Source organism: Achroia grisella, unplaced genomic scaffold (genome assembly GCF_030625045.1).
Source record: "Achroia grisella isolate CSIRO2021 unplaced genomic scaffold, CSIRO_AGI_Agris_v1 utg534, whole genome shotgun sequence".
NCBI classification, from domain to species: Eukaryota; Metazoa; Arthropoda; class Insecta; order Lepidoptera; family Pyralidae; genus Achroia; species Achroia grisella.
In genome coordinates this window covers 1,958,931-1,984,523 of record NW_026712920.1, presented here as the reverse complement: position 1 = coordinate 1,984,523, position 25,593 = coordinate 1,958,931, and the positions used below count along the sequence as shown (strand labels likewise).

Genomic DNA, 25,593 nt, shown 5'->3' with positions numbered 1-25,593 from the left:
AATGCCTCCTATTTTTAACTAACCTATCTTTCAAACTTTGTATAAAGTCGCCACATTCTGGCGACTTTGACAAACCTCCAACATTTCTTAAAAAAAAAAGTGTCAAAAAGACAAGTTTATTACTTATATGCCTTTATTAATATTATTACAAATACATAAAACAATAAATCTATACATAATCTATTTATAAAAATATGTGTCATACTTCACATATTACAATAGTTTTTATATTTCCTATTCAAATAAAAGAAGATATCCTTATAATATAATATATTCTAAAAAGGTGTAAAATATGAAATCTATAAGTACTTAGTTATAAAAAAACAGCCATTGTATTAAAGCCCTAAAACAAAAATATATATTTTCTTCTACAAAAATTCCTCCAACAGCTTAATTATTAAAAAAACTACTTCGTAGGTAAAGGCAAAGGCCCATTTCTGAACAGCCCATCCCTAACCGGTAAGGCCTGAGGCTCATCCTTATTGCGCAAACGGTTACTGTTTTGCAAATACAATGGTAGCAAAACCAACGATTTGTTACTAGTTTTATGAGTGAGATCTATAGTTCTCACTGTAGGCTCATTGCCAGAGGATAGTAACCCGTAGTTGTATTGTGGCTTGGCGTGATAACGTATTTTATGATTATTAGAAAGTTGGAAGAAGGGTCTGGCTAGAGGTCTGGTCGCTGGTGGTAAGAATACGTGGGGGAAATGAGCTAAGGTCTGATGGAGTTTCTCGTCCGTTTTCTGGCGGTCGAGCGGTATTGAGTATATGGTGTCAGCGAACATGCGCTCACATTGTGGAGTCGAACGGCGTTTTGATATTGGGCATGTCTGAAACAATATAATCAGTAGAGTTTCTTGCCACTTCTTCTGAATTGAATCTGTATATTTAACTAGACAGTGGGGAAAAGATATTAAACAAAACATTTACGTACATAAGCGGCTAAAATGTCCTAGATTTGTTAATTGTTTTTGATTTCAATAAATTGATGTGGACATATTATATAGCGCCATTTAATATGGTGCTACAGTGTATACTTATACTGAAAAGTGTAAACTCGTAACTCTGGTACAATAATAAAAAAAATAGCCCAGAACAACTGACATAACGCCATCTAGTCCCAAGCTAAGCAGAGATTGTATTATGGGTACTAGACAAAATACTTGAAACATTATTAAAACAGTTTGTGCATTGCAAGGAATCGAACCCGCGATCGTCGGAAGTAAAGCGGTGTATTAAACCGCTATACAACCGAGGACGTCAAAAATAAAAAAAGGAAGTTTGCATACCATTAACATAGTGTCGATAACATTTAACAATTTCTTTGGAGAGTTGCAGTGCTGCAAATACATGGCCGTGTTGAAGAAGGAGCTGGTGTACAAGTTGCTCAGGTAATACCACGGACCCTGGCTCGCCGTGCGGATCCTCTCCTTCATTCTGTAGTAGTCCATGAAGCCAAATTTGTTGATCACGTTCATCTTCTCCATCAAGCATTTCGTGGATTCTGTTGAGTCCTGACACTGAAATAATGTTTTAATTTTGATATACATTATTCATTATATAATAATCGATTCACACACTTAAACTTAAATTGTAGAGAATAAATTATTTAAAAGAGCTACACACAAGTTTCTTGCTTGTTCATCTTGTGATGAGACAGCATTCCGATAAGCGGTAGATTAAAAAAAAAATGTTATGACTATTCAAAAGTGCTTCAATGGAAGTTTATTTGAATAAATGATTTTCTATTCTATTCTAATCTATTTTGGCTCTTTCTAGCAGCCATATCACTAAATGGAGCTCCATTACCGATCTGCTCCGATTTCCAGTACCTATACCTCCAAAGCAATGGTGAATTAGATCAAACCATAAAGCACAGAATTAACGCTGGATGTATGAAGTGGCGACAGCTCACGGCGACGTGTGACCCACGTGTTCCAATAAAACTTAAGGGTAAAATTTACAAGACCATGATCCAGCCTGTTGGCTTGTATGGATCAGAGCGCTAGACTATAAAGGTGACGGCTGCATGCAACTGAACTGCGAACGTTGAGATGGATGTGTAGTGTTGCAAGAAGGGTTAAAGAATGAATACATTAGAGGAAGTAAAACAGTGGCACCGGTTAGGTTAAAGAGTAATGTCTGTCGTCTGTCTGTCCAACACTGTGCACTCTATGGCGGTGTTTCCCAATTAGTAGTGCGCGTACCCCCAGGGGTACGGGATGTTGCATCAAGGGGTACTTGCGGCTATCAGTAAATACCTGAACAATTTCCAAAAGACTATTTTATAACGATCGTCATCGTAAGCACCTGCCGCATCTCGTCATTCTACTGCCCCCGCCATATGTCACCCGTTATTAATGTTATTTTGTTATTTAAACTGATTTTTTGTTATTCAAAATACATCAGACTTTTTTTTATGTAATGCGTAGGAATGAAGATCATATCATTAGGACGGTGTTACATTTTTTTTAGGGATAGATTTATGATATGGTGAGAAAGGGAGTAAATAACGGAATGACTGCGAACAGAGATGAATGGAAGAGAAAAACATATTACGCCGACCCCAAATAAATGAGATAAGGAAGAAGCAGATGATGGTATTACCCTCGGTTTAACCCCTATCTGTTAATCTAGGGTGTCAACTACTTGTATACCAAATTTCATTAAAATTGGTCCAGGCATTTGAGTGTGAAGAAATAAAACATACTCATACACACACACTCACAAACTTCCGCATTTATAATATTAGTGTGATTGCTACAATAAGGGGTACGCAAGATTTGGTCTTTTTGAAGTGGTACACAGCAAAAACTAATTGGGAACCACTGCTCTATGGTTTATACTAACTCTAGCGTTTGTCCAATAGTCATCAGATTTACTCGGAGTCCGTATCGCTACCAACTCTTGTTCAGTAAGAGTCGTCAGGCCGCAGTCCTCCAATATGTAATCAGGCACCAACTTTGGCAGATTGCAAATCGAACGACGGTACTTCTGAAAAAAAAATGTTAACTCTGAACGTGTTACTACTGTATATTAATGTACTAGCTGACCCGAGCAATTTCGTTTGCCTCACACTTACTTGACATTTATCATTATATTTCGCCCAGTTTACATAATATCTTTTAAAATTAAAAAAGTTTCACTAAAATCCGTTCAGTAGTTTTTACGTGAAAACTCAAATTCAAATTCAAAATATCTTTATTCATGTAGGTCTATGTTCATGTTGTTCTCTGAATGAGTTCACGAAGATCGCTTTATTTATTATAAGTTACAATTAATTTAAAAAATAATGTTTGCTGCACTATTGTATTAGGCTAAGACGTGTATAAATAGATGTAAGTGTGGAAAAATAAATAAATAAATAAATGTCAAATCTACCGTCAGTCCGGAATGATTTCGAGACGAGAACTGACAAGAAACACAGTTCGTATTTTTTTTCAAATTAATATAATACTTGTACAATAATACAGATTAATTTTTAAATTCAAACTTGAGAGAATAGTGAGTGAAACAGTAACAAACATCCATCTGTACTCACAAACTTTCATTCTTGTATGTATTCTTTCATGTTTATAATAGGTATCATTAAAATTAAGCTTAAAAAAAGATAAATAATAATTTATAAATGCTCCAATACTTACAGGCCTGTATTTGGATAAGCTTATTTGACATGTCATATTCCCTGTTGATGACCTGAAAAGTGACGTAAAATAAATAAGCTATATATAAATAAAATTGGAGCGTCCGTTTGTAATATTGTAATAACCGTTTTGTATTATATGCATATGAATAAATACGGTTATGTACCGTATTTATATTCATATGCATGCACCAAAATAATATTTTTTACAATTTTTGTCTGTCTGTCTGTCTGTCCCGGCTAATCTCTGAAATGGCTGGACCGATTTCGATAGGACTTTTATTGACAAGTAGCTAATATAATAAGGAGTAACTTAGGCTACTTTTATTTTAGAAAAATAAAGCTAAATTTCACGCGGACAAAGTCGCGGGAACAGCTAGTAATAAATATTTATCTAGTAGAGCTCACTGTACCGGACCTAAAAACCATGCAACAAATGAAAACAAATATAAAGAATTAATAAACTAATTAACTTAAAATGACTAAGTGGTCAATTTATATGCAGTGAAGTGGTAGCGAGAGGTATACCAGCGAAATCTCTGCACAATCCTCTAAAAGATCTTGGCCTGTTTAGAACTGCAGTATGCTCTACTAGAACATGTGTTTATAGCACCATTAGTAGTTTTCTACCAGATTTGTATGGCAGGGAGAGAAACACGAGCGGTGAATGTGAGTGTTGACGTAAATCGATAATGGGATCCTTAAACCTACACTTGGGTCACAAATCCCGAGCACTCCTTGACGTTTCCCTCTCTGCCAAACAATAGAATGCTAAGAAGGTATCTCTATTAGTCATCACACAACATATTCTAATCTCTATGCAAAAAGTGGATTCTCTATATAAACCTTATCGGCATTGATTTCAATAAAAATAACTAGGTACTTACTTGCACGGATCTGTCTTTCTGTTGGAATTAGGACAATTCTGAAAACATTCACATTATTATATTTTAAAATAGAGAAATATATGTACCTACTTATATGAAACAAAAGGAAGATTTTTAACCTTCTTTTTTTTATAACATTTACAGAAAATAACATAAAAATCAAACTTAAAATTCATAGCGATGAGAATACTATCTGATTGTATAGGTTGAGTGCGTAACGATTCCGATGTTTATTGTCCCATGCCTAATCCTTATTAATGTTTAGTTACTTAGGAGCACATTTATTTAAAAGAGCAACACGCAAATTTCTTTTTTATTCTTGTGATGCGTCCACGTTCCGAATGAATGGTAGATAATAAAATTTTGATTATTCAAACTATTCTAAACTGCTTATATTACTTTTATTTGAATAACGATTATGTCTAGTCTGTTCTTTTCTATTTTATATTTATTATTACACAAAAACCTATTATTATAAAAACTAACCTCAGAAAGTACGTCCAAAGTGCAACTTAAAATCTTATTAATCTCGCACTTCCCTTCATAACCTAATAGAGGTTTGTGGAGACACTCGGTGATAACTCTTGCTTTAGCCTTCGACCACTTCGTGTGTGTGGTCGTGAAGTTATCCAGGAATTTGGTGTATGCGTCCAGGTCGACAGCGCCGGTGTCAGATAGGACAGACAGTTTGTTGAAAACGCAAGTCTGCTTCTCACACTGTAGGTAATTGTAAGAATTGTAATTATTCTTTCATCATTCTTTATTGTACACAAAACAGGAAAAATACAGTGATACAATAAATTTAATGTACAAGGACGATCTTATTTCTAAAAAGAGATATACCGTGTTAATACGTGAAGCAAATATTTTGTACCCCCTTTTTACGAAAATTGCGCGGACTAATATTGTTCTTAATTATTGCGTATAATACAGCATAAAATAACTTAGAGGCAATGTTAGCAAAGGCGGACTTATCTCTAGAAGAGATCTTTTTCAGTCAGTCCAAAATAGTGGCACAGGTAATAAAGTGGCTAATACGTGAAGAAAAACTTTACGAAAATTTAGCGGACGGAGAAGTATGAAATTTCACTCATTAACTTTAGTTATATATATATATATATATATATATATATAGTTATAATCTTAATAATATTCAAACTTATAATTGGACGACTACAACTAAGAATAGATATTCTTCAGTTTTTAATTAATTTAATGATAAACAAGCTGACGGTCCATCTAATGGTAAGCAGTACCCATCGCCTATATACGAGTACACAAACAGTACTACAGACATAACGTTGTCATGTGCCAGCTGTGATACCACCCATGCATTGCCAATTCAAAGGACTTGTCATGCCTATTATCCTGTAATTTCACAATCTAATCATAATCTGCAACCGAAACACAGTTTACAAAGCAAACTACTTGGCGCCTGAAACAGGTGACAGTTAGCTACCCACACAAATGTCTTCTTTTTTATCACCCGTTAAGAAAAAAAATTATAAAACCAATTTTCTTTTATTTTGGGCTATTGCCCGGTGCTGTAGCACTGCGATCTACATAGATCCTACATAGATTGTGCTCGTCCTTTTTCAAAGTTCGCTACGTCGGGGGCAAGAATCGAAGAATATTCTTAGGAGCGATGGTTTTTACCTCCTCAGGATAGAGTACTTTAATTATACTTTCCAAAGGAAATATTTCGTTCATGCATGAGTAGGCTACAACCACATAGGATGTGTAGTAGCGTTTCCTCTTCATCTTGGCAAATGTACTCTACATTGTACAATAAAGTTACTACGTGATATAATTAAAAAAATCTACAGATACTTACAGCGAGTGGTACCACCCGAATGTCATAATTCAGTGGTGGTGCTATAGTGGAGGTCGGAGTCGGTGTGGTGGTCACCGTCTGATTCTGGATGGTCAACCTGTTTACTTTGTCCCATTGTAATCGGAAGTTGCAATCCTGTCTCCACGAGGGTTCTATGAAGGTGCTCATGTCGCAACAATCCAATGGATCGATTTCTTGAGGCTGTATTTTTTTTAAATATAAGAGTCAACAGAATAACTGCGCTGTAGGTTTCTTTGTAGCTTTGAGCTAAGTTGATGGCCTATAGACTTTTTCGGTTCATAAAGCTAACTTCATTTCTTATATTTGTAAAATATTTTTTTCTGTACGTTACTTTCTTAATTACTTTTCTTCTTTAATTCACACAGCGCTATTTGTAAAATATTATATAGGTATATTTCTCCTCTGTAAATACGGTATGGGTGTTTTCTATGTATATAATGTATATACATAGAAAACACCCAGACCGATACAATCATACTCATGAATACAAATATTTGTACCGTGCGAGGTATCGAACCCACGACCATCGGTAGTAAAGCGGTGTACCAAACCGCTAGACCACTGAGGCCATCCGTCTATTAAATGTATACCACATCAATATATCTTTAATTGCAAATAAAATAATTGATTAGTTTGTAGGTGGAGCTGTGCTCTTGTAGGTGGACCTCCCGCCACCCTCCACGTACTTCTATCAGTCTTTTTAGTTTTTTTTGGTTGATTATATATAAATTACAAAAAAACTTACACTCATATCATCAGGATTCACAATATTAACAGCCAGTGGTGATAAATGTCTAGCGTTCACCTGAAAATTATTATTGGATGGATTATAATTGCAAACAAGCTGACGGCCCATCTAAATACAAGTGGTAACCGTCGTCTATGGTATATGGATACCATGAACAGCAGTATGGACATCACATTTTCCTGTGACAACAGTGATACTACTCAGTTGTTATTCCAGAGGATTATGTCATACCACTTTTCCTGTATATCCCATTCTGATTCCATATCCCATTCTGACTCTCCAACCAGGTAGAAGGGGATTATTAGTGATATGAACTCATAGCCCCATAGCAATGTACCATGTCAGGTTGAGCTCCATGTGCTTCCCCTTGATAACCATCGTGATAAATTCATAGTGATTTTACCACGATTGGCTAACTGACCTGATCTCATGCTCATCTTACCATCCTCCACTGGTGACTTACCAGATTAAACCGTTAGCGCAGATAGATGCACCATTCCATTATCATCTATAAGACAACCGAAGCAAAACTTACAAACCAAACTGCGTAGCGGCTGGTAAATAGTTAATCGTACTTATGAATATAAATATTTGCATTATAAGAGGATTCAAACCCGCGACTATCGAAAGTAATGCAGTGTACTAAACCTCTAAACCTTAGTGGTTTAGTACACTGCATTATTAGGCTTTCAAATATAATTAAGTACTATCTCATTACGTCTTGAACCTTTGAAGTGAAAAATCACGGTGTAAGGAAAGAATTGTTGTAATGATAGTGGCACAGTTCATACCTGAATATTGCTGGCCGGCACACCATTGTTCCTTGATGTATGCTCGTAATAATGTACAACGGACTCGAAGTCACATTCGTTCATCACGGTGGCATTAAACAGCGGCGGCAGGTCACAGCACTTAGACCCGAAATACTACAATGAGAATAATATAAATCAAAAGAAATCTTAACCAAGAAAGTATTTCTGAAAATTTACATAGTACATAGAAACGGAAAGTAATAATATATTAATATATCACATTTTTCTGTTCTATCCATAGGGAAAAAATAAGAAAATATGGAGATTTTTTCTTACTTTCAACTTGAGGCTGTACTTATAACACTTATAACTTGATTACCAAATCATTATGTAGGTATTTATTTATTTATAATATAATATTTATCTTATATTTATATTAGTGCAACGCCAACAATCTTTCTCTGCACCACTCATGGTTGACTGGTAGATAACGCCGCAAGGTAGTTCGCCATATGTACAAATTATTTTTGTGTATTGAAGTTAAATAAATAATATTATGCAAACAAATATATAAGAAAAAAGGCACGTATGCTGGGACACAGTAGAAGTGAAACTTCAACTGATAAATGGAAAAACGAATAGCAACAAATTTCTTACTTAAAGTTTTGGCAAATGTTAATGTACTTGTCCAATTTGTTCCGATATCCTCTCTATGCTTCTACCAGCCTTTCTGTTTCTGCCAATCACAACGTGATATATTATCTATACCCTTCACGCGACGGTAATGCTTATTCGTGACCAAAAAATCTTAATAATATTAGATATTTTTATAATAAAATATTATTATAAAAATATACAATATTATTAATTAATAATAATTATAATAATTTCACGACGCACCCAGGCGGTTTCTGAGAAGCAGCCGCCCTCCGGCCGGCTAGCAGGCCGGCCGGTAAAAGAACGACACTGGGGTGGTTCACCCCAGCAGAATGCCCGGGCAAGGAGCGCAAGCTCGGGGCCCGTACCCAGCGGTCCATAAAAGGATCAGCGGACGACCCGATTATATATATTAGATATTTTGGTTAGATTTTCGGTCTATATAGAAGTTTCACTTCAAAACTAGTTTAAACAAATTACAAAGACAGAGACCCCAAAAAACTTAAACTAATCATAGAAATTATTTTGGGTAACTAAAGATATATTGTTAATAAGCAAACCTTCTGTTGTTCTTCTGTTCAAAAAAGGCTGTTTTGACTGGATTACAAAATTAGAGTGACAATAACAGCTCCCATGCGTAGTCGTAATAGGTAGTTTTATGTTTTTAACGTATTAATATATTAGAACTTACGTGTTTTATCGTCCATTGTGGACCATTGATACTTAGTAGATTTTTCTCCAATTCTGCATAGCGGCTAAAAAACAAAATATTTGTTTTAACAAAAATATATATATAAAAAAATATTTTGTTGACGTCAAAATTTGTATATATTTAATAGAATTAGATGATATTTTGCGGAATTTCATTTCACTACTCGATGGATTCATATTATTTTGTTTAATTCCGCTACAATTCGTATGTGTGAGACCACAAATATTCGGTGTGGAACTTGACTACCATTACGACATTCTCTAATGGCGATCATTATTGAGTCTACACCCCACCGTTATTGAGTCCACACCCATATTTATACACGTGTTTTGCCTCTGAACGAGGCATCATCAGGCATTGAATGGAGTTCGGATATAGCTTGGAAGCCTAGTGTTGACTGTTCGGCGTCACGGTTTGGTCAGCCAACACTAGTCTTCCAAGCTATATCCGAATCAAAGTAATATAAATTCTTTAAGTAGTCAAATTTTGTAATAAGTTATTTCGCCTATTTCAGCCGCTAAGTAGCAAGTTTTGTAAGCTGTGATTTGGTTGAAAGGCTCGTGAATTTCTACGAGAAATAGCATAATCATCTTATTCCTCCGAAATTGCAACGCATAAGTATCACGGTTGTCACGATTCGTAAGGCATTTTTGGTTACTATGGTGCCGTATGGTTAATAAATTGTATCTCACCTTTGAGAGAACATATATTTCAATCCGGCATAAGATGTTACTGGCGAGCAAGAATCCGATCGTCTCAAACTGGAGTTTTTCTCTTCCATTCATCCCTGTTGGCAGTCATCGCGTTATTTACTTCCTTTCTTACCATATCATCTTTCACACAGGACAATGCCTAACCCCTTTTCATCATTAAGTAAATAAATTTAGAATTTGCAAGATAATACAAGATAGAAACTGCAAAGAAACTAATGACATCGGGTCGGGCGAACACAATAGATCTATAAGATTGAACGTCATGTTTTTGTTTTCATTATTTATATTTTATGTATTAATGGCTTAAGTACCATTTATTTATTAAGCGGCTAAAATATCCTACATGTATAAATGATTTTTTTATATTACGATGGTTCACGTGTGCATTGCCGACCCTTAAGAAACCTTAATATACCCTTCTTGACAAACCCCAGGCTGTGGTACTGCGAGTAAACCTCGCTAGGTAGTTCATTACACAATCTAAGTATACAATCTTTTGTTTTATTATTCATTGTATGTAATTTTAATGTTGGTGCAATAAAGGGATGACGCAGCTGGAATCGAGTCACAACGCGAGTTTCGGACGTTTGTGGCCCGGCCCCACCAACATGCTGCCCGCCTTCATGAAGGCCGAAGGGTGTGGTGTATCGGCGCTACCGTGGCAGATTGCCATCGACTCGACTCGACTCGAGTGCCGTGACCACACAGACAATATCAATATATTAGTTTTAATTCATACGAATGTTACTCCTAGTTGCATGAAATAAATAAATAAAATGAAAACAAATCAAACTAACCTCATACAAGTGATCCACCACACAATGCAGCAACGCCTGTCCAGGACACGTGTTACTATACGTCTTGGTCCTGGAGTTGTAGCACGCGTTGATGACTGGTTCAGCAACATCTTGCCAGGCACCTTCAGGCAGCAACGATCTGAGTGCAATATCGAATTGTTCTCGAGGTGGCAGATGGTTTGGTAAACCTAGCTTGTCGTTTATGCATTTCCAACGATGGCACTGAAAAGTAATAGAACAATATAAATTCACGACTGTTATCACAGATGGGGTTGATAGAGGTATTGCCAATTGAGATTATAAGCTCAACTCTTGTCTTACCCACATTTCACTAGGCGTATTAGAATCCAACGTGGCATTACCCTACCGCCATATTTCGGATTAATGCTAGTTAATTATTGGTGTTGCCATGATTAGAGGGTCAGTCAAAAATAAAGTAATAACAATAATAATACCCCTAGACAATTCATCAATGCCATCTAGACCCAAAATAAGCAGAGCTTGTGTTGTGTCTACTAGACAACTAGTATAAATATATGAATATATTTTTTTGTAAATACATATTATACATAAGAAACACTCAGACCAATACAAACAATCATATTCATTAATACAAATATTTGTACCGTGCGAGAAATCGAAATCGAACCTGCGACCATCGGAAGTAAAGTGGAATGCTATATATACCACTAGATCAAGTAGACGTCGGTTAAATTACAGAATAAAAATCGATGTTAACTGATAAATATGAGCAGGTATCTACATAGATGTATTTATAACATTCCGACGTATTACATAGTTAGTAGTGATTTCACAAGTCTCCAAAAAGCAAATCCTTTCTGTCATTTATGACTAAACGGTATCCTAATGAAATGTGCCATGAATATAAATCACTATAACAGACTATTTATTATAAAACAATCAAACAGTTGCTAGTAACAGCTCGTAAAGAATAAATAGAGATATTAAACATACAGTTGCAGTAACAACAAAATTAATCAGTCGTATCGACCAAAATAAATAAACTCAAAAGTGATGCAAAATAATGCTTCCTCTACGGTTAATATTTATGTAATCTTCTTCAACTTTTAACGAATTCTAAGATAAATTATGTTATTATCGTAAATATAATTGTCATCATGTTTGATTGTCACGTACCTATATATTGGGGTCACAAGTGATTATATACGTATTTCTGACAAATACTACAACTACTTAAACATCTATACAAATATATAAATTTGAAGTGTCTGTTTGTTACTCCAAATTAACATAAACTAGCTGACACGCGCAACTTCGTATGCATCACACTTGATATTTAATCATTATACTAGCTTTTGCCCGCGGCTTCGCTCGCGTTAATTTATCCCCTTAAAGGTGGAATTTATCAAAATCCTTTCTTAGGAGATGCCTACGTCATAGTAGCTTTACGCATGCAAAGTCTCAGCGCAATCGGTTTAACATTGACAAAGTTTCATACAAACTTTCATCCCCTATTTTATCCCCTTGGAGGTAGAATTAATGAAAATCCTTTCTTAGCGAATGTCTACGTCATGCATGCCAAATTTCAGCCCGATCCGTCCGGTGATTTAGGCTGTGCGTTGATAGTTCACTATGTCAGTCACCTTTGAGTTATATATATTTAGATTTCGCCCAATTTGCTTTATCTTAGTAAATTATAGCCTATATATTCTTATGTTGTATAAGCTATATTACTGTAAAACTTTACAAAAATCGTTCAGTAGTTTTCTCGTGAAAGAGTAACAAACATCCATTCATTCATCTATCTGTAAATACTCATATACTTTCGCGTTTATAATATTAGTAAGATATATACTACTTATAAGTAAATAATAACTTATATTAATATTAATATCCAATGTTTTCCATCCGTGTCAAACTTGGTTTTTTCAGAGTCAGATAAAGCTGTTTGTTTAACTCAATTTGATTGTTAAAATACTAAAGTAGTTGAGATTAGACAGATACGTGTAAATGACTTCGTAGTTTTTGTAATTTATGATAAGGAAATGATGCATCCGCTAAGGGTATATGTTGCAAACATATTTTAACTATTTTATTACTCATAGAAAAAATGCAACTGAATATATAACTATTGAGTTATGTGTCTTTCACGTTACTTGGTGACAATTCGAATTTTGAATAAGACTACGTCACAGTCTACGCTAGCGATGCACCAGCGGAGAATGATAGGATGAGCTGTTTTAAGTTTGACGCGGTCATTATTTATAAGTATAATTAGTAAATCAAGGGATCTTACCACCGGGAAGATGGCTATAGACTATCTAATGCTTGGAATCCAGTGATTGGTTTAATTAAACGAAAACATAAAACGCGATCACAAAGTGTATTAAGACGTGAAGATACTGTGAGTATAGTTTGCTGAGATGAATATCGAGCGAGAGATAGTAGCAACAAACGAAGACGTGTGAAGGTAGACGAATATGTCTGCCTATAAAATATTTATTTACCGTCTACCCGCTGCTCTTCAGTTTACCTGTGATCATGGCAGTTGAAACACTGCCGAAATATCGGGAACTCAACAAAAATAAAACGTGGTAAGATCCCGTGATTTAAATTTTACTCATAAATGATCATCCTGAGTATGGAATTAGGTCAGTTAGCCCATCGTGACAAATTAACCAGGAACTTATCATGATGGTTTCCAAGGAGGAGTTCTCAAAGACTTTTTGTTATCACTCTCTGTTGAACATGACAATATACATAAATCTTAATAATATTTTAAACGCGAAAGTTTGTAAGTATGGATGTTTGTTACTCTTTCACGCAAAAACTGCTGAACGGAATTTGATGAAACTTTCAGTAATATAGCTTATGCATCAGAATAACACATAAGGTATATTTTATATTTAAATTTAACGCGGGTAAAACCGCAGGCCACAGCTAATAACTTATAAGTATTTAACAATCGAATTTATATTCAAATATAGGTAATTGGTAGGGAGGAGAGGTGGACTGTTATAGAGGTGATTATACGGGGCTTGTGGTACTATTTCTAGGAATGTACCCTATCACGTTGACCTCCACACGGTGCCCTCTGGAAACCATTACGCTTGATTCCTGATAAATTAACAATTTGCTAACTGACCTGACTTTATCTTCATCTTATTAACTGGTACACCGTCAGCTTTAACTGTGTGCAGGCTGGTGCGTCATTCCATTATCATAGACAAATAATGTATAGGTGGGTATACTCACCAATTGCCCACCTGTCAAAAATGGGGTACCAAAATTTCTCTGCGCCAACACCTGCAACTGAAACATATTTATTTATTTATTTATTTATATGCACACAGTACAAATTACAGTAACAGTACATTTGTAGTACTTCTTCTATTCTATTGTCAACCGTCAACGTTATTGTGAACATTTATCACTCTCACATTTAGGAGGTGGCAAGCTTATCGTCTCCACTCGGATAAATTTGGTAGTTTGTTATCGGTATTTCCATCAACGGAAAGTTAGTGGCTTTATATAAATTCACACAGAAAGTTTTTTGGGACCATCCAAATTTAGGATATATTTTATAGATTCTCGACACTACTTACTACAAAATTTTTACAAAAAGATATTTTATCTATTTCTTTCAGTTTTCTAGTTCCCACAATACAAGTTCTGCTTAGCTTGGAACTAGATGATGCTGTGCAAATGGTCCAACATCATTATTATTATTATTATTTGTTTATCTAGTACGTTTATTTATACTACTTATTTGTCAGTTATTACACTGATTATTTCCTTTTGATAAAATTGCATTAGCATATGCTGGTGTTCAAGCTACTCTCCTAAATTTGAATTTAAAAATGAATCTGTATTTTTGTAAACATGTACCTACAAGCTCAGTTGAAAAGAATACGAACTGAGTTTCTTGTCTGTTCTTTTCAGTTCGAAAGCACTCCAAACTGAAGGTAGAATTGACATAACATAAAGAGTCTATATTCGACCTACAAGAATAAAGATATTTTGATACAAAGAACGTGAATTAGAGAATTTATTCAAATCGATACAAATTAAAAAATTTAAAAAAAACTGCGTTTCAGTTATTTGCGCCCATCTCCAGAGCAATGTACATTGTACAATTTAAATAAAAACAAATGAATATTACTTCTTAAAGACACTATTTCGTAATAGACAACCTATATAAAATAATATATGAATTTACTGCCAATCATTTATAAGCTGTCTCGATTGTAAGAGTGAGATTGGGAACTGAAAATACAAACATAACTTATTCTTCAGGATTGATAACGCATGAAAGAGGTCACAATGTATTTTGTGACGTCAATGATTCGGTCCGCGTTACCGATTTTCGTGAGCTAAGCCGTCATCTCATTATTCTAGTTAGATAAAAAATTACTTTAAGTAAACATACTATAAAAAAATATATTATGCTGTACTTTATTATAAGAGATGTATACAAATAAATACAATTGAAGTGGCTGTTTCTAATTTCAAATATTTGCTTCTGGCTTTTCACTGAAGTAGGTGTAATATAATAAATAATAATAATTTTTTGATGTAAGTACTTACATAATATAAATGTTAAAAAATATTTTTGAGTTATGTTTGTTCTTACTAATCTCTGAATCGGATCTACCTATTTTGATGAGAATTTCACTCGCAGATAGGTAATGTTCCAAGGAGTATTTTAGGCTACTTTGATTCTAGAAGTTTTATTTATTTTAATACAAAAAACTTTAAATACACACAGACATAGTTGCGGGTAAAGCTAGTATATATAAAAAATATTAGAGGGCGGAAGGAGATTGTTAATAATGAGGATTAGTGATTGTATTGCGATCCATTGCTTGGTTGGTCGACCCCCACGCGGTTCCCCCTGGAAACCTGTTAAATTCCTGGTTATTTAATCACGATGGACAAACTGACCTAACCTCATCCTCCACTAGTCCCAACGTAAACCGTTAGCACAGACAGCGGTGTTAGCAACCATATATTGTTATCATCAATTTAAAAAAAATCTTACCGAATGCAGAAGCAAACAAAAACACACAAATCTGATGTTCATCGTGAGAACATTCAAGAACAACTAACATGTTGATATCGTGATGGGCACAACTCTACGGTCATAGGTCACAGATAAACTTTTTAAATTTTGCGTTGTACGGATAACGACGGTGACCCCAGTTAAAATAGAATGAGGCAACCGTGGGGAAACAATCTTTAAGGACTGCGCAAACGACGGACTGTCCTCTGCATATTTTTTCTCACCGACAGGACGGTGCGAATACCTTGTGCGAAATTTAGAAGCGTCTTTGTAGTCGTACCTATTTATAATAATAAAAAATACCAAGTACTTGCAGTAGAATCAAAAACACAATGGCTTGCCATTGTGTTAATTGGCATATTAATACTCAATACTCAATATTTATTGCATTCCATAATGTTACAGTGATAAATACCTGTTCATAATTGGTTTTAGATCATTATTTTTATCATCATCATTATAATAATTATTCCTTTCCTAGGGCACGTAAACTTATTAAATTATTAATGTAATTAATTATGACATATATGTAATTTAATATTATTCACACATTCATCTATTAATTAAATATTACAATATTGTAAAAAAACTAAAGTAAATAAATTGAAATAATATTTTATAAATAGGCTAACCTTAGTCAAAGTTCATATAAAAGTTGGGAGTTGGTAAAATATTTTAACAGATGATACAGGGCCACTAGAATGTAATTTGTACTATTGCGCGTAATATTGTACCTATTCTGCTCTCCTATACGTATCCCAAAACACTTCAAATTCTTTGGATAAACTAAACATACATCCTACTAAAACATATTTGTTACAGATAGCCACAATTCTGAACATTTGCGGCATCTCTAGAAGATTTTTAATTTCCTCAGTTATAACATCTTCTCAGGGTCAATATTACCTTTTAAACCAAATGAAAGAAAAAAAGAGAAATAATAATAACACAATACACATGCCTCTATAATCGTATAATTGTCTGTACAAGTACGCAGAAAACAAAAGACAAATTAGTCCTTTACAGACTAAAGCGATTACACTCTATCATCTGCGTAGACCAATTTGTTTATTCTGAGAGCGGCGTACGGTATTTTTTTTATTACTCTTAATGTTAAGTGGTGACTGTATACATATATGAATTTATACGTCTAATTCCAGATAACTAAAATGCCTCTTATGATATTAATTTTACTGCTGGTGGTGTAAACAGTAAAAAAACACGAACTGCATTTAATTTTTACAAAAATTACGCGATTCCACAATAATTGCACTCGTGCAAAGTCTGGATCGCTAGTCAGCAATAACTAAAAACATGCTTTCTTCCTCTATCTTTATAGGAATACCGAATGAAAGACGAGTGTGGTCTAACATAATTTATTGGACATTCCATAAATAAAAAGAATACATAAGCAGCCGCTACTTAACAAAATAGCAAACGACAGTGTTTCAGCTAAGATCCAGTGACTTTTGTGCCGACATACTTACTAGTCAATATACATACATATACAGGGTTACTCGGATAGGATATATAGCCACTATCACTGTAACATTACTAACTAGCTATGCCCGCGTTATATTTCAATATAAAATATAGCCTGTGTTATTCTGACGCATAAGCTATATTACTGTAAGCAAATTTTTTATACAAACATACCATATATGCATATTATTAATGACTAATTGATCCCACGTGATGTTTCTGAAAGTAACTTATTATTCATACAAAAATAAAAATGTATTATTTCATTTCATTCCATTACAAAGAATCGACAACCCTATTCTTTAGTATTTAACCAAAAACAGTCGACTTTCTTGATTAGTGGAGTAAGCAGGGAGCATAACAAAGAAAGAACGACACGACTTTTTATTTATAAGAACTATCAATGTTACATATTTTCCTATTATGATAGAGCTGATTACAGCTAATATTAGTGGTGTCTTTAGTTTATTGTGTTTTTATATAAGTTTTAAACTGATTTTCCTCGAAAAAATTATATGGTTTCAGAGAAAGTTGTAGAACAAAACTTGTTCGTTACAATAGATACTTTCATATCTTTCCGAGTAACCCGGTATATGAGACCCAATTAAATGCAAAAATAATTCGATTGTAGCTCAGATAAAATATACAAACAAGATTGAAATGTGAAGGTACATAACACTTTAGCGTTAATGTCCAAACCATACATTATATTTGACCTATAAGCCTGCCAGTCGTGTGGATTGCAAGTAGATTTATTTAACTTCATCGTAGTTTTCATATAGCAAATGTATTTCATTTTTTACAACCAGTAATTGCAATTGGGCGGGATGCCAATATCTTCATATCACTTATTGTAAATTGAACCTGAAAACAAAAAAATATATATATAAATAAGTAGCTGTCCCGGGAAAACATTTTTTTTGCCATATAAATTAAAATCGCAATTATTACAAAATAATAGGGGTTGATAGTAGAAGGGTGAAAATTCTGTATGTATTTTTTAATTATTATAAAAAAAAAATGCCTAATAAAAAATATTTTAAACCCATTCTCAAATCTACCCAATATGCAAATATTCTGGTGACCCCTTGTGTCATAGAAAACCAAAGAAATTATTTAAATTTAATTATTTAATTAAAAGCCTACAAACGTTAGTTAAGTAAAAATTTGTTTTTATTTTGGTGCATTTATCTATTATTCACGCGGGGCACACTACGTCGGCGCCGGCGACGTTGGTATATGAACCTCGACTTTTCTTTCAAACGACGACCCAACGAGTAAGGCTTCGCAACCCCCCAAAGGGTCTGGACCCACAGATTGAAAAACACTGATCTAGATAATTGTGTCATATCCATAACTTACCTAAATTGTCTAAGCGTGTTTGTAACAGATCAGAGGAATGCCCCAAAACCGAACGCACGTTTAATACTGTCAAAGTAGTATCGCCGCCAATTTTCTTTAGTTTGTTCTACTTCTGAAGCTGGGACCAGAGCTTGTTTCAATGTCACCAGTGTATGATCATCCTGTAAAATAAAGTATTTAAATTTATTACCTCATAATTTTCATTAGTAATAATATACCTACATTTAAATATTTTTTTGGTAGCCATTACCCCATCATCTTATATAACTAATAAGAAACGGATCACTACACAATTTATTTAGAAAAAAAGAATAATTTGACGTGTATATTTCCCAAGAGCTCTCTTGCGGGATATTTACTTGACTATTCAAAAATGCTTATATTAAGTTTATTTGAATAAAGATTATTTCTATTTCTATTTCGGCGTCGTTTCAACCTTCATGATAACGGGTAAACTGGAGAGCGGCGGGTAGATGGTAAATAAAATATTTTTTTATGGGCAGACATATACGCGTCTACCTTCACAAGTCTTCGTTTGTTGCTACTATTGAAAAATAATAAATATCGGGAACTCAATAAAAATAAAACGTAGTAAGATTCCGCTATTATTAATTATACGTGTAAGATAGTTCCTGTCATATGCCAATATACAAAGTTGTGACACATTTATAACATTACAAACCCACATTTCCCCACGTGACTGGGAAATATTTCTTTACCGAGAATTTTTCTATGTTATATTGCCAAAACGATAGTATGCTGTATTTATAGTACAGTTAGGTTCAGAACTTTTATCTATACATCTATACATATAAATAAAATCGGAGTGTCTGTTTGTAATATTGAAATAACAGTTTTATACTACATGCATATGAATATAAATACGGTACATACACCAAAATAGCATTTTTTATAATTTTTGTCTCTGTCTGTCGGTGTGTTTGTTCTGGATAATCTCTGAAATGGCTGAACCTATTTTGACGGGACTTTTTATGGCAGGTAGCTGATGTAATAAAGGAGTCACTTAGGCTACTTTTATTTTATAAAATTAAGTTAAATTACACGCGGACGAAGTCGCGGGAAAAGCTAGTATTTTAATATAGTTCATATAAATTACATTCAATATGTTAAATTAACAGTTATTATATTAAAATTATCGTTTCCTGTGGTCTAGAGGTTAAGTACACCGCGTAGTTCCGATGGTCGGTGATTACATTTTTCACACGGTACACGGTATAAACTTTTGAATTATTGTTATAGTGGGGTTGTTTTTACGGATTTGGATGTTTTTTATGTATATTATGTATGTGTTTATATCAGTTGTCAATACCCTTAACACAAGTTCTGCTTAGCTTGAGTTTAGATGGAGCTGTGTGAATTGTCATGTGGTATTGTACCCCGGCTACCAGCTGTGTGAGTTGTTTATGTATAAGAATTGTCTGTGTGAAGAGGAAACACCACTACCTGTGTGGTTGTAGCCCACTCATACATAAACGTAATACCTCCTATGGAAAGTTTACACTGTATTCTGAGATAAAAACCATTGCTCCTAAGAATATCCTTCAATTATTGACCCTAACGGGTTGAGGTAGCAAACTGTGAAAAAGGTCGAACACAATAGATCTATGTAGATCGCAAGGGCTACAGGCACCTGACAATAGTCCAAACAACTCAATAAAAAAAATCAGGACTATCAGCTAAAGTTGAAGTAACTTAATGTAGTTGTATTAAACTTATAGCAAATTCTCACCTTCTCATTTATATCAAAGGTAACTTCAGAGAAATGCTGATCAGGCCATTGTTTATATCGCCAGTACTGCACTATTTTCTTCCCGGGAACCAACTCCCGGAACTCCCCGGTGATATTCCCGCCAAACAGTGCAAATTTACCTCCTTTCTCTACCTCCATCTTGACATGTCCCTAGAAATAAAAAAATGTACTTTATATATTCAATTGCTTAAAAAGAAAACAAGGGCGTCAGAAAAAGAGATAAGGGCAGCGGCTGGACAAACATAGACAAGGAAAGCATTGGACAAAGGAACATGGAGTCTTTTTTTTTATTATTATACATTGGACCCTGTACTAGGCGAACCTGTATCGCGGGAGTCTATTGGAGGAGGCTTAGGTCTTAGCACAACCTGAGGAACCTAAGAAGTGAAATAACAATAAACAAAAACAACATTAACTATCAATATAAAATATATACTTACTTGAGTAAATGCTGTAACCATTTCTATTCGAGTCATTGCATTATAAAATTCTTCAGCGCGACATTGGAACTTTTCTGACATTTCAATACTCTTTGTATCTAACTTACAACCAATCTGTTTGTTCTCCTGCGTAATCACAGGCTCCATGTTAATTTTTTTATTGAATCCGCTGGTGATTGTCGAGACATTGTCTGGTTTCACTTGCTTTTCACCTTTTTTGGGAAGTATTAGGCCTTTAGAGAACTCTTCTTTGAGACTTCTTATATACTCTGTGAGTTGCTTGCGGATTTCGTTTCGACCCACATTGTGCATGAATGCCTTCACTCGTTGGGCCTCATCACCACTACATTTAATTGTTACAGTCATCTGAAACATTACGAAAAAAAAATATTTCAATTAAAAATGTTAAAAGTTAAACTCACACCCTGATTTGTAAGTAGGATGTGAATATATAAATTTATAATAGATATCTTATTGGATTAAATATTAACTAATTATAATAATATGTATTTATACATATTTTATTATTATATTTATTTAGTAGCTGACTAAATAAAGATCCGCGCGATTTCTCCTTGCATGAAATAAACTTTATTTTATTGTTAAAATAAATAAAAGTCCCCAAGTTACTCCTTTTAACATTAGCTATCTGTGAGTGAGTCCCATCAAAATCCTTGCAGCATTTCATAGTTTAGCAATAAGGAACAGACAGACAACAATAATAATATAATCAATTGATTTTAAAAAATTGATGATATCTTAACCTTTCAAATGTTAGTTGTCAAAATGACTATAATGCCTCACCTGTGATACCAATTACAGGACTTCTCACAGATGGGGCTATAGTGTCAGAGTCCAAATTGGCTTCTTCACAGATGAGAGGATATAGTCTGTCTCTTATTATTTTATTCCTTATGAATAGGTCCTTTAGAAACAAATCTCTACTGTTACTGACGTTAAAGAAAGGATATTATGTAGACATTGCAATTCAAATTGTATATTAATGTATGTATCTGATGTATTTGAATTTCAATGTTGCATACATACATTTTTATACAAAACTGAATTTCAAAGTATATCAATAGTAAGAAGCAGATACAGTGCAATTTTGATACAACAAATCGGATGAGATCATGTTATATTTGTTACATTGTTAAACAGAGTTTTGTTATATTGATGTAAAATTGGTCTTAGATTTGTTATACATTATTATGTACATTTGTAACATGGAGAAATTTGTTAAACAGAGGTTTGTTATACTGAAGTTAAATTGGTCTTAGACTTGTTATATTGTAGTTACACATATTATTATATATATGTATTTGTTATAATGAGTAATTTGTAAACTGAGGTTTGTTATATTAAAGTTAAATTGGTCTTAGATTTGTTATACCTGTTGCACTGCAGTTTTATTGGCCTTAACATTACATACTCATCTTGTTATAGCTACTATAACTTCTAATAAACAAAAACACATTTTAAGCAAATTAATGTATGTATTATCCATTTCACTAACTAAACTAGAACCTGTCAGGACATGAATCACACACTATGGGATTTAAGGGTCATTTATTCTTCATTCTTATCTACCTGGAAGATGTCCACTGCTGGACAAACGCCTCCCCCAAAGATCTCTATTCATTTATTAGTGGGAACATTATTATATTAAAGTTACACTACAATTCATTTTAAATACTCAAAATATTCCTTTTTATTCTCTTTAATCCAGTCATTATTTTATGTTTCATGAATGGCAAACAAGTTGACAGTGAAGTATTTACATAAACAGCACCATGGATATCATATCATGTGTTGCCATTACAGGGGAATAAGTATGATGCCTCCATATATGTAATTCATCATATTTATATAACTATCATATCTAACTCTAAACCAAAACTGTGTGATAGCCAAAATAAATAAAACTGTGGTACCACTGCAAATGGCCTTGTGTAGTCTAAAATGGTAAGATTATTAACTTTTCATTTATAACAATTTACTGCACGAACATTGAAAGAACATAAATAAAATTAAAAGGTTAAAAATGAGACTAAGTACTAAAAAGGCTCCTTATCATTAATGCAATTTCTTACAGAAAATTAATTTAAAAAAAAATTAGTATTTACAATAAAATACACCTTTTTAATAGGTCTATACTTACATCTACTTCACTGACGTCATTTTCTTCCGATAGATTCGGAATATGAATATCACCTTTCACAATATCACTACCTCCAGTCAGCTTTCCTTCCCACTTCAGTTTGATGTCCCATTCATAGAAAAATATTAGTTTTCCTTTCCTATTATTCGCCGACGCCTCGCCGTCTAATTTCTCTAATTCTGTAATTTTACAGTCAACACCGTTTTGGGTTATTTTCAAGTTATTTAGCAGTTCTTTTAGCCTGTCCTTCGACCATGGTCCCGCGTTTTTCTCTGTCCAATGCCAGTTATTTACGTTGGTAGCGTCAGGTCGCTCCTCAACTATCCAGCGAGGGTCTCCTTCGCCCCATTTGGCCATGTTCCACGCGATCTAAATATGCACAATGACTGATGATTCAATGATTAGACACAATTGAGTATGACCGTGTGTTCTTATATGATAAGAAATCCGCAGGAAGATGTAATGCTGTTAATCTTCGCACAGTACAGTCAGAAAATCAAATAATTCGCTCGATATGGCTGTGAACGATCAGTAAAACTCTCGCTTCGAGAAAAATCGAGCACGAAACAAACCATGCTATCACATCAACTTTGACAGTTGACAGATCTGTGTTTCCATATTTGAGGTATAAAGTTGCACATGTTACGTGAATTAACAGTTAGGGAAAATAAATTCACAAAAATAATGATTGAAATTTTGTTATAGCTAATAAATTATAAAAGATGATTTTTTATTATAAAAATATAATGGGAAATATTTATGTAAATCTCTTTTCAGTAAAAACACGGTAAAAATGAAGAATAGACAAAAGGAAAAACGTTTGAAAGGATGTTTAGAAGACTAAATTTAAAAAGTGAGATATAAACCAAAATATAAAAAACTTCAAACAATATGACGACAATTTAAAATATCATTATTAAGCTAAATATCACAAATTAATAAAATTTGTTTATTACAAATATGCATTAATTTGAATGTGAAATTCACATATGGAAAAGGATTTTTTTAATTTAAAACAGTGCTTATGTAAATATATACTATGCTGGTATTTTATTATTATGAACATATAAAGAAAAATAAACGTTACAGTGTTATTTCATTAGTTTTTCTGAATCAAAATATTTTTATATGTTTACTACAATACAATTTCCGTTGTAGTAGAAATAAACGGCACAATTTTATGAAACTATACCATCAATTACCAAGCTATTAAAATAAATACAAGTATATTATTTTATGGTGAACATAATCCAGTGAGTATAAATACGTCATACCGGCACTTCAGCCCACTACCTATATTGTTGGTAAATTGTAGTAATCTGGTAATACTGAGTAGTTTCTGTACGTTTCTAGAAAATTGTACTGCCAACATAATGGAAACATCCGGATGAGTTCAATAAACGTTCCGTTATAAGCATACTACAATACAGTATACGACACATAGAAACATGCAGTTATTTTTTATCTATTGTACGGATTGTATTAATGGAGCTTAGGCTAAAATATCATTCACAATATAAAAATAGTAATAAAGTTATTACGTTTCTTATTTTATATGTTGTCTTTAAATATAAATATCTGCAGTAAGATCCCGTGTAAGTTTTCTTCACACTATCTCTATAATAATATAATAAATGTGTATGATAATTTATTAGACGGATAGAGACTCAAATTCTCATTACTAAGAATCCATTATCAACTAGTTGGTCGTAAGTTCGATTTTGGTTAAAACATTTTTTTAAATAATAAAATTTGTTTGCTGTTCAGCTAACATTGCCTGATTATGCGGCACGTCTTATGACACGTAAAGTACCAACATAAGCATAAGCTGGAATATCTGAGGCTGAATTTTCAATAGAGAATCACCTATCACGAGATTTAACATGATCAACAAATCTGTTTATAGTCTGAAAGACTGATTGCTTGATATAAAAGAAAAAAAAATTGTGAGGAACTCTTTGTCTAACACATGTAAAAACCGAAACAAATGGCAAAGAAACAGAAGCTGCCCTTCTCACACTGGATTCGATTACATTGTTAAGCAATAGATGACAATGTCTGTTTTTAACATTGCATACCGTTTACCTATCTACCTTAGGTGGACCTCCACGCGGTTCCTCCTGGAAGACATCATGTTATATTCCTGGTGAAATTACCAGGATGGGCTAGCTTACCTGACCTCATACTCATCTTATCATCCTCTACTGGTGCCCCTCCAGCCGTTAGCGCAGGCGAAAGCACCATTCCATTATCATCTCTTAAAAAATGCATACCTATCGGCTGAAGGGGAAAAAGGGGCCAAGGTCACTATTCCACGCGAACGAAGTCGCGGGCACAGCTAGTTTGGCATATTTATACAGTATAGAATAAAATGAAAAATGTAACGATTTTATACCTGTTGCAAAAACAGATTTCAGCTCGATAAAATGAACACAAGGCCAGTATATGTTAAATAAAGCAAGAGTTGATCAGAATCAGTTCAGCAACTTACACAGCCTATTTTGAAGTCGGTTAACGACTTAGTGAATAAACAAGCCACACTGGCATGGAACCATTCATCATCAATT

General features: G+C 33.8%; 2 protein-coding genes across 2 annotated transcripts; both read right to left on the bottom strand.

Moving 5' to 3' along the window:
• Positions 1-215: 215 nt before the first annotated feature.
• LOC131847436 (uncharacterized) lies at positions 216-15,839 on the bottom strand. The gene is made up of 14 exons (XM_059197024.1): positions 15,790-15,839; positions 14,004-14,060; positions 10,763-10,988; positions 9,949-10,030; positions 9,236-9,299; positions 7,927-8,061; positions 7,133-7,192; positions 6,367-6,567; positions 5,019-5,249; positions 4,533-4,570; positions 3,647-3,698; positions 2,853-2,996; positions 1,292-1,522; positions 216-832 (listed from the first exon to the last, which is right to left on the bottom strand). The coding sequence occupies exons 1-14, from the start codon at positions 15,829-15,831 to the stop codon at positions 407-409; spliced, it is 1,989 nt and encodes a 662-aa protein (XP_059053007.1). The 5' UTR covers positions 15,832-15,839; the 3' UTR covers positions 216-406.
• A 1,788-nt stretch (positions 15,840-17,627) lies between these two features.
• On the bottom strand, positions 17,628-23,622 carry LOC131847422 (activator of 90 kDa heat shock protein ATPase homolog 1). The gene is made up of 5 exons (XM_059197002.1): positions 23,027-23,622; positions 20,866-21,231; positions 20,405-20,575; positions 18,655-18,815; positions 17,628-18,156 (listed from the first exon to the last, which is right to left on the bottom strand). The coding sequence occupies exons 1-4, from the start codon at positions 23,381-23,383 to the stop codon at positions 18,684-18,686; spliced, it is 1,026 nt and encodes a 341-aa protein (XP_059052985.1). The 5' UTR covers positions 23,384-23,622; the 3' UTR covers positions 17,628-18,156; positions 18,655-18,683.
• Positions 23,623-25,593: the final 1,971 nt, after the last annotated feature.

Excerpts from the sequence above, each read along its gene's own strand:
- LOC131847422 (XM_059197002.1), bottom strand. The coding sequence starts at position 23,383 with ATGGCCAAATGGGGCGAAGGAGACCCTCGCTGGATAGTTGAGGAGCGA. Across the intron at positions 21,232-23,026 it reads ATGACGTCAGTGAAGTAGAT|ATGACTGTAACAATTAAATG; the intron begins GTAAGTATAGAC and ends GTAATGTTTCAG. Across the intron at positions 18,816-20,404 it reads CCTTTGATATAAATGAGAAG|GATGATCATACACTGGTGAC; the intron begins GTGAGAATTTGC and ends TTTATTTTACAG.
- LOC131847436 (XM_059197024.1), bottom strand. The coding sequence starts at position 15,831 with ATGAACATCAGATTTGTGTGTTTTTGTTTGCTTCTGCATTCG. Across the intron at positions 9,300-9,948 it reads AAATATATGTTCTCTCAAAG|CCGCTATGCAGAATTGGAGA; the intron begins GTGAGATACAAT and ends TTTGTTTTTTAG. Across the intron at positions 8,062-9,235 it reads CACAATGGACGATAAAACAC|TATTTCGGGTCTAAGTGCTG; the intron begins GTAAGTTCTAAT and ends TTCTCATTGTAG.